The 12,665-nt window shown below is 37.1% G+C and overlaps 1 protein-coding gene across 1 annotated transcript in view; it reads right to left on the bottom strand.

Annotated features, from left to right (window-relative positions):
* LOC124233807 (histamine N-methyltransferase) overlaps positions 1-12,665 on the bottom strand; it is a 40,662-nt gene that overhangs the window by 2,136 nt on the left and 25,861 nt on the right. Inside the window, exons 4-5 of the mRNA XM_046651026.1 lie at positions 11,939-12,069; positions 9,194-9,287 (exon numbers count right to left, since the gene is read on the bottom strand). Coding sequence (XP_046506982.1) covers positions 9,194-9,287; positions 11,939-12,069 — 225 coding nt within the window. The remainder of the gene's footprint in view (positions 1-9,193; positions 9,288-11,938; positions 12,070-12,665) is intronic.

Here is a 12,665-nt window from a genome sequence, read left to right as displayed (position 1 = left end):
CAGGAGGAAGGCAGTTGTTTGTGTGAGTCTTGAGTTCACTGGAGGGTCTAAGAGTAAAAACTGAAATGGAAAGAACGAGCACAGTAAATACAATGATGATTTACTCCAACCAAAGATGAGGTAGCCTCTCATGCCTATCCGCTCATAAGATGCTGCCTCAGACTGCCAGTAACTGGGCTGATCCCTACAAATTTTGTACCCAAGTTTAGAAGATGTTTTAGCAATATCTGTTGCATCTAACTGAAAACCCAGCCCAGCGTAGATGCTAAGAGATGCAGCATCTGAGGGAGAGAGACATAGGTTGGACTGTTCTTCTGACACTTCATGAATGAGGTGAGGTTGTTATTTAGTCTTTCAGGACCTCAGTTTTCTCATCTATAAGATGGGGATAACCATACTTACATCAGGGGCAACTGCAAGTATTAAAAAAGATAATGTAAGTGAATCATTGCACAATGCTCAGCACAGATGTGTAATGTGTAATGGCAGATGGGTAATAAGTATTTACAAAATAAATGAACATTATACGGAATTAGTTTGATGATGTATTTCCACTGGTTGTAATCTTGAGACTGTGAAAAAGCAAACTTGCTCTTCAGAAACCTATAATAATAATAAATCAAAACAAATGAGCATTTATTTATGGACTTTTTAATGAATGCATGTAATTCCGGGTTGTTACATACACAGTTGATCCAGTGCAGTAATTAAGGGTGGTTTCTAAAGCTTAGCTCCCTGAGTGCGAAGCCTGACTTTCCTCTTACCAGCTTTATGAGCCTCTGCCTCAGTTTTATCATCTGCAAAACAGGAATAATAATAGAATCTATTTATAGAATTGCTGTAGGGAATAACTGAGTTAAGAAAGCAAGGCACTTAGAACCATGACTGTCTATAGTAAACACAGTTGAAGTGTTAGGAAATTAAGCTAGACTTGGCCAAAGCAATATAAGAGAGAACCTATATTTTCTATGAACTTTCAGTGAAGATTTCAAATACTTGAGATTTTTTGTTTCCCAAACCTCCTTTATGATCTAATGAAAGAAATTGATTCCCCAGGAAAATACACAAATGATACTTTCCCACACGGTTCTGCAAATAGTTATAGGATGCTCAAAGACCCCTGGCCCTCATCCGTGGACTAGGCTAAAGTCCCCCGATTTAACTTAACAAAAGAGACTATCCAAGGCAGGAAATCGTGAATAATAAATAGCCTAGATAATTGATGTTCCACTAATATTTCAGAAGAGGGAGTGATCACTGCAGGATATGCTCCAGGAGAAGGTAGAATTGGAATGAAGGAGAAAAAAAAATAAAACCTCATTTCAATGAAAAAAAAGGAGGATCATGAGTATATATTAAAAAATCTTTCATTCCGAAGACAGTGATTGTTTGCCCAAATAAGAATTTGCCTACAAACAAGACATAACAAGAAAATAAATATTTCAGAGGTTGAGGAGGGGCTCTCTTATCATTATTATTATTATTTTCAACCTGGCAGAGAAAGAAGCAGCAAACACTAATTGCAGAAAATGTGCTGGTGTCAGTGTTCTGTGACTTGGTGCCATTTCTGAGCTGAGCAATTATACACTTTCTGACGGAAGCATTATCATAATGGCTCTCAGTGGGCACAACATATGGTGTTAACTTTATTTTCAAAGCGATATAAACCAGATTCTGTTTTTCCCACTGTATTAACAATAACATACCATGATGTGCCTCCTTCCTTAGTCAGGTAAGGAGAAGGAAGGACAGAAAACTTCAGTGTTCTCCTGGCTGATCTCCCTTAACCAGATAAATTGCATTTTAATTAGCAACTCTCTCCATTAAGGCCTGGCTCCAACATTTGCAGAAAAACATGCCATAGACATCATTTTATTGTGGGATACTCCTCATTTTAAAAATCCACCTCCTTTGTTCTTATTTCTCTTCTTTTTCATCCCCAAATCAAATCTTTTATCTTCATAATGAGGAATTTCTGGTCGTTATAATTAAATGACTATTTACTGAGCTGTGCTACTTCTGTAAAGGATACTTAGAAACACAAAGGAAAGCCTCTCTTCCCTCAAGCAACACGTATTCTAACAGGCTGACCAGTAAATGCTGCTGTCACTTAATTCTGATTTCAATGTCTTTTTCTTTTCCTAATTAGTTTCACTTCCCTGCCCTTCATTGCTTTTGTCTGCGCGCATGTGTGTGAACATGTGTATCTTCTTTATTGAGTCTTTTATTCCTATTTATTAAATCCATCTTCAAATCTCCAGAACTTTCTGTAATCTCTGATTCCACATCCATCATGAAGTCACTTTTAGCTAAAACATGGTCTCTTTTTTGGATGGACATTCAGAACTAGTTGTAGTTTGGATATTATAAGGCAGAAATAATAAACAGTAATCCAGTTCAATTCAAACATATTTACTGAGTGTCTTCTAGGTGCCAAAGGCTTTGCAAAGATCTGAGACTAGAGGTAAGAGGCAGAGCCCTCTGCTCTGAAGGAACTCTCCTTAAACTTTGCATATGCCTCTTATAGGAAATTTAGCACACTGCTGAAAGTGTTTACGTATCTGAATCCTCCAATAGATTAGGAGCCTTTCAAAGGCAGAGGAAAAGTCATAGTCATCTTTGCAAACTTCAGAGCCTGGCAGTGACTGACTGTAGGAGCTCAATAACCACTGAATGAACCAAATCTACACAATGACTATCCTATGCAGTCAATGTAGGATGAAGACTACAGACTCTGTTTTAAATATGGCTGAACACACATGGCTCAGTAGCCAAGTTAGGTGCTCTACATAATTAAATCTAAAAACTGACTCCATATTTCATTATCGTATGATCTAATAAATTTCAAAAATGAGTGTCCATATGAGTAGTTCAGCCTATTCAGAGAAATAACTCATCAGTTCAGTAACAGGTCAGTGTCTGACTGAGATGGCCAGGCAAGAGCCTTAGCTGTGTGGCATATTTAAGATGACGGTTTAGAGCAAGATGTTGATCCAGACACACCATTATCTATCTAGATGTGTGCTCTCAGAAATTTAATTTAATGACTAGTTCTAGGCTTGTCTGAATCCGTCTACAATGAGCATTCAGTTTTCTGCACGGCAATGCAGCTATGGATAACAATTGTGCCCTGAAACAAAGGAAATACACAGAACAGGCTTCTTTACTTCTCTTCTAGGTAATGATGAAGCAAATTCCATTTAGAAAATGACTGCAAGAAACCTGATAAAAACAGAGCCTAGTATAAAACATTTTCCTGTAGGTGTTCCAAGTTTTAGGGCAATATTCCAGTTTAAGGAATATTTTCATTGGGAAGGTATGGAGAATGAGGTTTTAAGAAACACTAAGAAGGCAGTTTAGGGCAATGGTTTTTTCACAAGGGTAAGGAGGGAAGTTGATCAGGCACCACAGAAGACCTGGGAGCTTTCTCAAATGCATTTGCTGTCCACAATCTGATCTAGCAGTATCACACTCCCTGGAATGCAAAATATACTACAAAGCTATAGTAATCAAAACAGCATGGCACTGGCACAAAAACAGACACACAGACCAATGGAACATAACTGAGAGCCCAGAAATAAACCCACACATCTATGGACAGCTAATTTTCAACAAGGGAACAAAAACACACAATGAAGAAAGGAAAGTTTCTTCAATAAATGGTGTTGGGAAAACTGGACAGCCACATGCAATGGAATGAAGTAGACCATTATATTACACCGTACACAAAAATTAACTCAAAATGGATTAAAGACTTGAATGTAAGACCTCAAACCATGAAATTTCTAGAAAAAGACAAAGGCAGTACAATCTTCAACACTGGTCTTAGCAGCATATTTTCAAATACCATGTCTGACTGGACAAGGGAAACAAGAGAAAAAATAAACAAATAGGACTATATCAAACTAAAAAGCTTCTGCACAGCAAAGCAAATCATCAACAAAACAAAAAGACAACCTAACAATTGGGGGAAGATATTTGCAAACCATATATCTGATATGAGGTTAATATCCAGACTATACAAAGAATTCATACATCTCAACAACAAAAGAACTAACAACCCAATTAAAAAATGGGCAAAAGATCTGAACAGACATTTCTCTAAAGAAGATATACAGATGGCCAACAGGCACAGGGAAAGATGTTCAACATCACTAACTATCAGGGAGATGAAAATCAAAACTACAATGAGATATCACTTCACTCCTATCATAATGGCTATAATTAACAAGACAGGACATAATAAGTGTTGGAGAAGGTGTGGAGAGAAGGAAACCCTCATACACTGCTGGTGGGAGTGCAAACTGGTGCAGCCACTATGGAAAACAGTATGGAGATTCCTCAAAAAATTAAGAATAGAACTACCATCCAATCCAGCTATTCCACTGTTGGGCATTTATCCAAAGAACATGAAAACATGAATGGGTAAAGATATATGCACCCCTATGTTCATTGCAGCATTATTCACAATAACCAAGACTTGGAAGCAACCTAGGTATCCCTCAGTAGACGAATAGATAAAGAAGATGTGGTGTATATACATAATGGAATACTACTCAGACATAAAAAAGGATGAAATCTTGCCATTTGTGACAACATGGGTGGATCTTGAGGGTATGATGCTAAATGAAATAAGTCAGAGGGAGAAAGTCAAATACCATATGATATCACTCATAAATAGAAGATAAAAACAACAACAAACAAACACATAGAGACAGAGATTGGATGAGTGGTTACCTGAGGGGAAGCAGGGAAGGAGGAGGCTGACAGGGGTGATTAGGCACATGTGTGGTGATGGATTGTAATTAGTCTTTGAATGGTAAACATGATGTAATCTACATAGAAATTGAAATATAATGATGTACACCTGAAATTTATATAATAATACAGACCTATGTTACTGCAATAAAAACATTTAAAAAATCCTATACTTATTGATTGACAATGATACAAAATAAATCTGATTGGGAATTTCTTGTGATTAGATTTGTTTCCAATGTTGGAAACTGAGCTTGATCTATTTTTCCAAAAGTTGACCTGTGTACAGTAGTTCCCTTATCTGAGGGGCATATGTTCCAAGACCTTCAATGCATGCCTGAAACCACAGATAGTACCAAACCCTATATGTACTATGTTTTTTCCTATACATACATACCTATGATAAAGTTTAATTTATAAATTAGGCACAGTAAGAGATTAGCAACAATAACTGCTAATAAAATGGAACAATTATAGCAATATACTGTAATAAAATTCGCCATAGATAGGAACCTCAGCATACTATTTTTTTTCTTTCCTTATTAAGTTAAGAACCTTCACCTTTTCATTTAAAGGAAGCACTTTAGGCTTCTTTTTGGCATATCTGAATTGCCAGTGTGGGGGATCAGAATTGGCCACCTCAAAATGTGTCTCTTTGGCTTATTTTTAAGAACAAAAGACTCTGAAAGAAACTTTGACCTTCCCCCTAACTACCTAAAAGAATTTAAGATAAAAGGCCTGTCCTGGGGACAGGCCATCACCATAGATAACTCTGGGGATAGGTAGACTGGCAGCGTCCTTGCCAAGTCCATTCTGTTCAAAGTGCTGTCTACCAAACATTTGCTTTTCCATCTCCATGTGAATTGCCTTCCTCTCCTTTGAAGTCCCAAACCATTGCCCCCAACATACTCCTTTGTCTTTAGGAGAAAATGTTATTTAAGGTGGCGTCTTTGGCCATTCTGGTGAGTTACTCAGCTTTCCTGGGTTTCTTCCATGTATTCATTGTTATAAAGCTTTGTTTGATTTTCGCCTGTTATTCTGTCTCATGTCAATTTAAATCTTAGACCAGCCAGAAGGACCTAGAGGATAGAGGAATTCTCTTCCTCCCCTACCTCAGCATCACTAATCTTGTGCTTTGGGGCCATTATTAAGTAAAATAAGGGTCACTTGAACACGAGCACTGTGATACTGTGACAGTTGATCTAAAACCAACATGGCTTGTAAGTGACTGACAGGTAGCATATACAGTGTGGATACACTAGACAAAAGGATCATTCACATCTGGGGTGGGACAGAATGGGATAGTGTGAGATTTCATCATACAACAGAACAGTGTGCAATTTAAAACTTATGAATTGTTTATTTCTGGAATTTTCCATTTAATATTTTTTGGACTGCAGTTGACCACAGGTAATTGAAACTGTGGAAAGCAAAACTTCAGATACGGAGGGACTGCTGTATTTGTATTGGCTTTATTAATGCAACAAAGCCATTATTGCTATTTTGTAAAAAGGAAACTGCAGTCTCTTCCATACACTGAGGGGGCAAAATAATTTATCTCAGGGAAATGTATTGTTAAGACAGTTTCATAGGTACACAGGTTTACCTAGGGGAGAGAGGTAGAGGAAAAAGGAGTTAAGCTTCTCGATATAATAAATAAGACAGATGGGATGATGGATCTGATGTCTTAGGAAAAGTACTGAGCTGAGAGAATATGGGTGAGGTCTGAGAAGTTCATGAGGAATTAGTGCAAGGGAGGTGGGCCCTGACCTAGCAAAGGAAAAGCTAGAAAGAGAGTGGCTGTAGGACTTTGATGCAGAATTCCATATCTGCTGTTCTTCCTCTCCATAGATCTCAACATCTCCCCAAATCAAAGAATGGTACTTTGGAGAAGGAAGGAGGTAGGGCTACGTCCGTGCTGGGGGAAAACCAGAACAAGATGGGAAAGGTAGTTGCAGCACATGCAAGGTTTGGAGACAAATCAAAAGTTAAACTGGGAGCAGACATTTGGAGCAAACAATGGCTGGCCACCATCAGGAAAACGTAAGCCGGACCCCCAGGAATACTCGGGAGTCGGGGGAGGGGGAGGGACAACCCAAGTTACTTGACATGACGGCTCTTCACTTACTCTGGATTTTTAAGAGTTAAGCAGGAGCCCATAAGACTGGGGAATCTGGAGACATTCCCAAGTTGATGACAAGATCAACATATTTAACAATGTTATTTCCCTTTTCAGGTAGAATATTTTCTTTAACTGTAAAGGAAACTACATTGGATAAGATGGTTTATTTTTTTAAAACATTTTACTTATCTTTAATTAATTTATTTACTTAACAACTCTTCTGATAAATAGAGGCAATGAAACTATGACTTTCAGCCTTAGGAGAGAAGTGGAAAAACCAAGATAAAATTCCTAAATCTATTTTCCCCTTTTGCTAAGTGGTTCTTCTTTTAAGAAGATATATATATAACATTTCTTCTATAGCTGTATAAATCTCTTCTAAGAAAGAAGTACATATGGTAAAGGAAGGACATCATTAGAGTCCCTTTAATAATTTGACAACTGTTATTTGTTGCATTCATATGTCTAGGAACAATATCTATTAACAATGTTTTCCTTTTTGGGACACTTGTATCCTATGCTATGTGTAGTAATGAAGAATTGTGGAACTGCATCTTGAAAAAGTGAATAAAAAATTTCCACCATCAAATTACATTGAATAATTTTCTACTCAAAATACCTTTTTCTAAAAAAGCTGATCTTTGAGCTTTTACTCCTTTTCTTTTGATTTTTCCCCATGAATGTATGTATACATAGTACATATGAACCACATATATGCACAGATGTAATATGATGTAGGTATGATTATCCAGAAATAGCCCTTGAATAAACTAAGACTCATAGAGCAAGTTCACACTGCTGGGAAATGCCTCAGCATTCTTGCTTCATGTATCATCATAATTTCACTGGGCCTATTTTAGTTTACACTGGGCCTATTTTAGTTTACATGGATTGTATTAACTCATTCATGGTATAGCCAGCAGAAGAGTGTATCCATAAGGCACTTAGTTAATTCTCAGTTGCTTGTAGACTACTCATGCCATTTCTAAATCTTAGGCAGGCTTTTTCTTATTGGGAGTTATAAACTCATACTCATAGAGCTGCATTCTGATATTCAAATATTTAACTTCTGAAAATATGTTAGAATAAACCAAGTATAAATGAGTAGATCTGCTATTGATATGAAATATATTCTAAAATCAAGTATATATGATTTCTGGATGAATTGCTATTTCTGTCTGCAACACTGTTTCTGTATTATTGATACAGATGATCAAGAATTGACTGCATTCAACGTTGATGACTAAGTTTACTTTTGTATCCCTAAATATAGTACAAAATGCTTTACCCAAGTGTCCTAATTTAGAGAGAGGTTAGTAAGAAGCATCCAGTTTACATAAGCCTTTCTAGATGGGAAGACAGACAGATATCTCCCATATAAATGAATATTTTTAACTAACCAGAGATAAAAATAGTATATCAAAACTTTCTCTTGGGCAAGAGGTTGTGTACAGGAACTCTCTATTGCCAAACTCCCACATCAGTTCAAACCCAAGATTACAGGCAACAACCATGTTTGCCATACTTAAAGCCGTCCCTCATGTTGAAGAACAAATGAATTTTGTGACATATGATTTTTGAGTATGGGGTCTGGTATAAGCTTAGGAAGACAGAGGCTGTTGTACGTCTAGAATCGGCCTGCCTAGCACTGTGTGGGCAATCATTGCTGAATGAAAGAAGTAACGAACGAATGAACTCAATAATGTCAATGTTTCTTTTGCTAACATGTTTAGTTATATTCTCTGTGTGGTACTTACTATTGCACTGGAGGCAACATGACATGATCAAATGCCTTCTTTGGAAAACAAAACAAACAAAGCAAACCATTTTTGATAGTTATTTGAGAAAACCTATAATGAACAATATTGATAACGGCTCTAGAAATGCAAATTAATCTAATTTGATAGAATCTAAAATATTTAAACCTTTGTTTATTAATAAACATCACAGAGGGAAAAGAGATATTCAAGGGACAAAAAGGAGGTAAATATATTTACTATTTTTAGTCTCATTTAAAAAATTCCTATCATTTGTATTTGCTCTGTTATATAAAAGAGAATTTATATATAGACAACAAAGACATATTTTCTCAAGAGAAAAAAATAAATAGATGTTTAATTCCACTAGACTCCCTAAACTGAGAGCTGTTGTGAAGGACTTTCCTAATATTGTGTTAATTAATTGACTATGATCAGGAGCCAAGTCAAGAATTTCATAATGAAGATGAAATATACCAGCTGCCTACAAACACATGAATCCATGCATATATGCACTATTGCTGTTTTAAAATTCAGTTGAATGAGAATAACTTACCTGACACAATAATAATGAGGATCTTAGCATTGGTAGCTAAGAGACTATGGAAGAATTTCAGAGTAGCTGGGATGTCTTTTACATAATATAGCATCTAGAAATGAAGGAAAAGAGAAATGAGTCACTTTTCTATGTCAATGTCTTTGTTACTTGGAGAGACACTCATTAGAAAGTTTGATTTTCAAGTTGAGTGGATTTTTATTCAACAAAACAATTAAGGGGCCAGTTTTGTGGCTGAATGGCTAAATTCGCATGCTCTGCTTCGGCGGCCCAGAGTTTGGCTGGTTCGGATCCTGGGCACAGACATGGCACCGCTCGTCAGGCCACATTGAGGCAGCGTCCCACATGCCACAACTAGAAGAACCCACAACTAAAATATACAACTAAGTACTGGGGGGATTTGGGAAGAAAAAGTAGAAAAAAAAACAAGAAGTTTAAAGACTAAAGATAATTGTAAGGAGAGATACAACAATAATGTGAGAAAATATTTGGTGAAAGGGAAAACTATAGTATTTGCTCAACCAGAGACAAATAGTTTTAAATTTACTCTTTCTGGCTTCAATAACACAGTTATTTATAGCTGGAGACGCTTAGTCTCCACTCCACATGGGAGCATTGATTCTATGCTTACTCCCTATTTTGTGAATTGTAGTTCTTCTGGGAGAAAATGGTGCCAGCACCATAAAAACAGACTCCATTTCGTGGAACACTGCCTTAAAATTAAGCCCTTTGCACTGTCTTCACCATATGCTCACAGATGCTTTTTTTAAATCACAGAAGATATGACAGACTCTGATATTGACAGATTCTCAAGGAAAATAGACTGGAGTAAAGCATGAGATTACATGCTTGGTCACAAGATGCTAGGGGTCAGCCCACCCATTTTTAATCACTCTGGACCATCTTTGGGGAAGTGCAGGAGAAGTCTTTCCACTCAACACAGATAGAACTTGGAATTATACATTGGTGGTGGAAAATTTTCCTTAAGGGCTTGCATTCCTGGAATCTACCCCCACAAATACTTACTACTTATATCTCATCTTTGTCTCTTTTGGACAAGAGTTCAATATTCTATGTAGATGCCCATGACAGAATTTATGGCATAAAGCAAAAAAGAACCTAAGCTATGCCCCTCTCATATGAGTGAATGAAAGAAAAGGGACAGGCACAGGGCCCTTGCTGCCTCAGGAGCCATATTTAGTATCATGTCACTCCATGCTATTCACCACAGGGACCATACATAGATAGGTACCCAGATACAGCTAATCCATAAGATGGCTAACAATCTATGACATGACCTGGCTAAAAAAGAGGAGGTGGGTCATGGCAGATGCTCTGAAATTTGATCTGATAAACACTGAGATTCTCTGCAGTTGACTGTGAATATTAAGTTGAAAGAATGTCATGAGAGCAGTAGGACTCTAAAGATCAATGAAGAGACAACAACATAGCAAAGAAAAATGCAGAGTAGATAAAGAAAGAGAGATGAATAAAATAGTAATGCAGAGGAAGCAGAGTTGCTGTGAGAAAGAAAAAACAAACATGGAAGTTTTGAGAGAAATGGGAGAATGATCTCTGAAGCTGCCACATTTTATAACAGGTAAAGAATGGGATCCACAGCATAAGTGGAGGGATTGGCTTTTGATAAAAGGCTTTTGTAGTAAGATGGAAGAAGGAGATAGTGGGTACGGGTGCAGCTATGTTTGTAAATCTGGAGGGTGAAAGATGAGTTTCCATCTGATGGTTTCTGTTTTTGCTATACAGTATGAAGTGAGGTCATCAGATGGGAATGAATGGTGGGAGAGGGGTTATAGGAGGTTTAAGGAGAGAGAGGGAGTATGAACTAGTTATCTAAAGAGGTGGGAAAGCAAGTCTAATAGAGAAACACCATAGGCTTGCTGGACAATGTTAAGCACTCCCTTATAGGTAAATGATTTTGTCAGCTAAGAGAGCAGAGATGTAAGATTGCCTGGATATGTCAATCTTGCAGTCATTTTTTCCTTTGATTTCTTTTACATTTATTCTTTTGGGGTGACTATACTTGTGGACCATAGAAAGAAAGAAGCATCTTGTTATTAATCAAGTGGTATTTCTAAAATATACACATCTTCTAATGGTAGCCAACATCCAAAGCCTATCCACCTATATGCTATTGAGAAATATTAGTAATCCCTGGAAATATGCCTCCATACCATCTACTGAATAGTCACCCCCTTTCCAAGAATTACACTCTTGGTGCTAGAACATGGAAATAAATTTCTACTGAATGACTGTCTGATATCAGTAAAACTTTATTGACCTCAGGAATCATCTAATCTGCCCCTTCTGTCACATGTTCACTAGCCAGGGCAACAGAAGGCAAAAGCAAGAGAAGTCATAAAACTCTGGGACATTGGTCCATCCAGACCATTAGACCTACTGGAGAACTGTGCTAGGATGTGGGACATATGTCCTCTATTGTCCTCAAATCGATCTACGACCTTTCAATCCTACAAAAATTAATTAAGCCAACATTGAAACAATATCAACAACTCTAGAAGTATTTTGAGTAGAGAAAACTAGCTTTTTGAATGTTACAGAGAATCTCTTAGTATTATCAACCTCTTTATCTCAATTGGACGGATAATGCTCACTTATAAAATCAGATTTTCGTTTTTCTTTTTCAAGTTAGAATACTAGGCACTCTTCATACAGATTTCTGAAAAATCTCCTTTCTGAGAGTATATAACAATAAATGTTTCTTACCTGAATCATATGAATAAAGTCCCACTCCTGAAGTTCTTTTTTCTCCATCATTCTATTTTGATATTCAGATGATGTCTCCTTATGCCAAGCAAACTTTATGTTCTCGAGGTTTGATGTCTTGGCTACAAGCTCTAAAATACAGAGAAGTCGTAGCACACCATCAATTTTAATTGCAAATGTGGAACCCATTTCCATCTAGAATTTTCATGCAATCAATGTTATATACATAACAGATATAAAGCACATTTTTCTTTTTTATGTAGCTCTGGAAGACCAGAGAGTTCATCCTGATTTTTTTTCTAGTAGTATATGAAATTAGAGATGAAAGAAAGAGCCAATAATAATTATGAGAACCCTGATCAGACATAGGTTACATTATCTCAGTATTAATGGGGAATCAACTGGTGAGTTTTATCAATGGAAATTGATGTAAAACAGGTGATATAATTCTGTAATCCAGGAGTCAGCAAACCACAGCCCGTGGGCCATTTCTCGCCCACTACCTGTTTTTAAGTGGACTGCAAGCTAAAAACATATCCTAGGGGCCAGCCTGGTGGCATAGTGGTTAAGTTCACATGCTCTGCTTCAGCAGGCTAGGGTTCGCAGGTTCGGATCCAGGCACAGACCTACACACTGCTCAACAAGCCATGCTGTGGCAGCATCCCACATATAAAATAGAGGAAGATTGGCACAGATGGCTCAGTGACAATCTTCCTCAAGCAAAAAG

The sequence above is a fragment of the Equus quagga genome, unplaced genomic scaffold (genome assembly GCF_021613505.1).
Source record: "Equus quagga isolate Etosha38 unplaced genomic scaffold, UCLA_HA_Equagga_1.0 251_RagTag, whole genome shotgun sequence".
NCBI lineage: Eukaryota > Metazoa > Chordata > Mammalia > Perissodactyla > Equidae > Equus > Equus quagga.
Note: the sequence above shows the minus strand (reverse complement) of the source record. Positions and strands in the feature narration are given on the sequence as shown.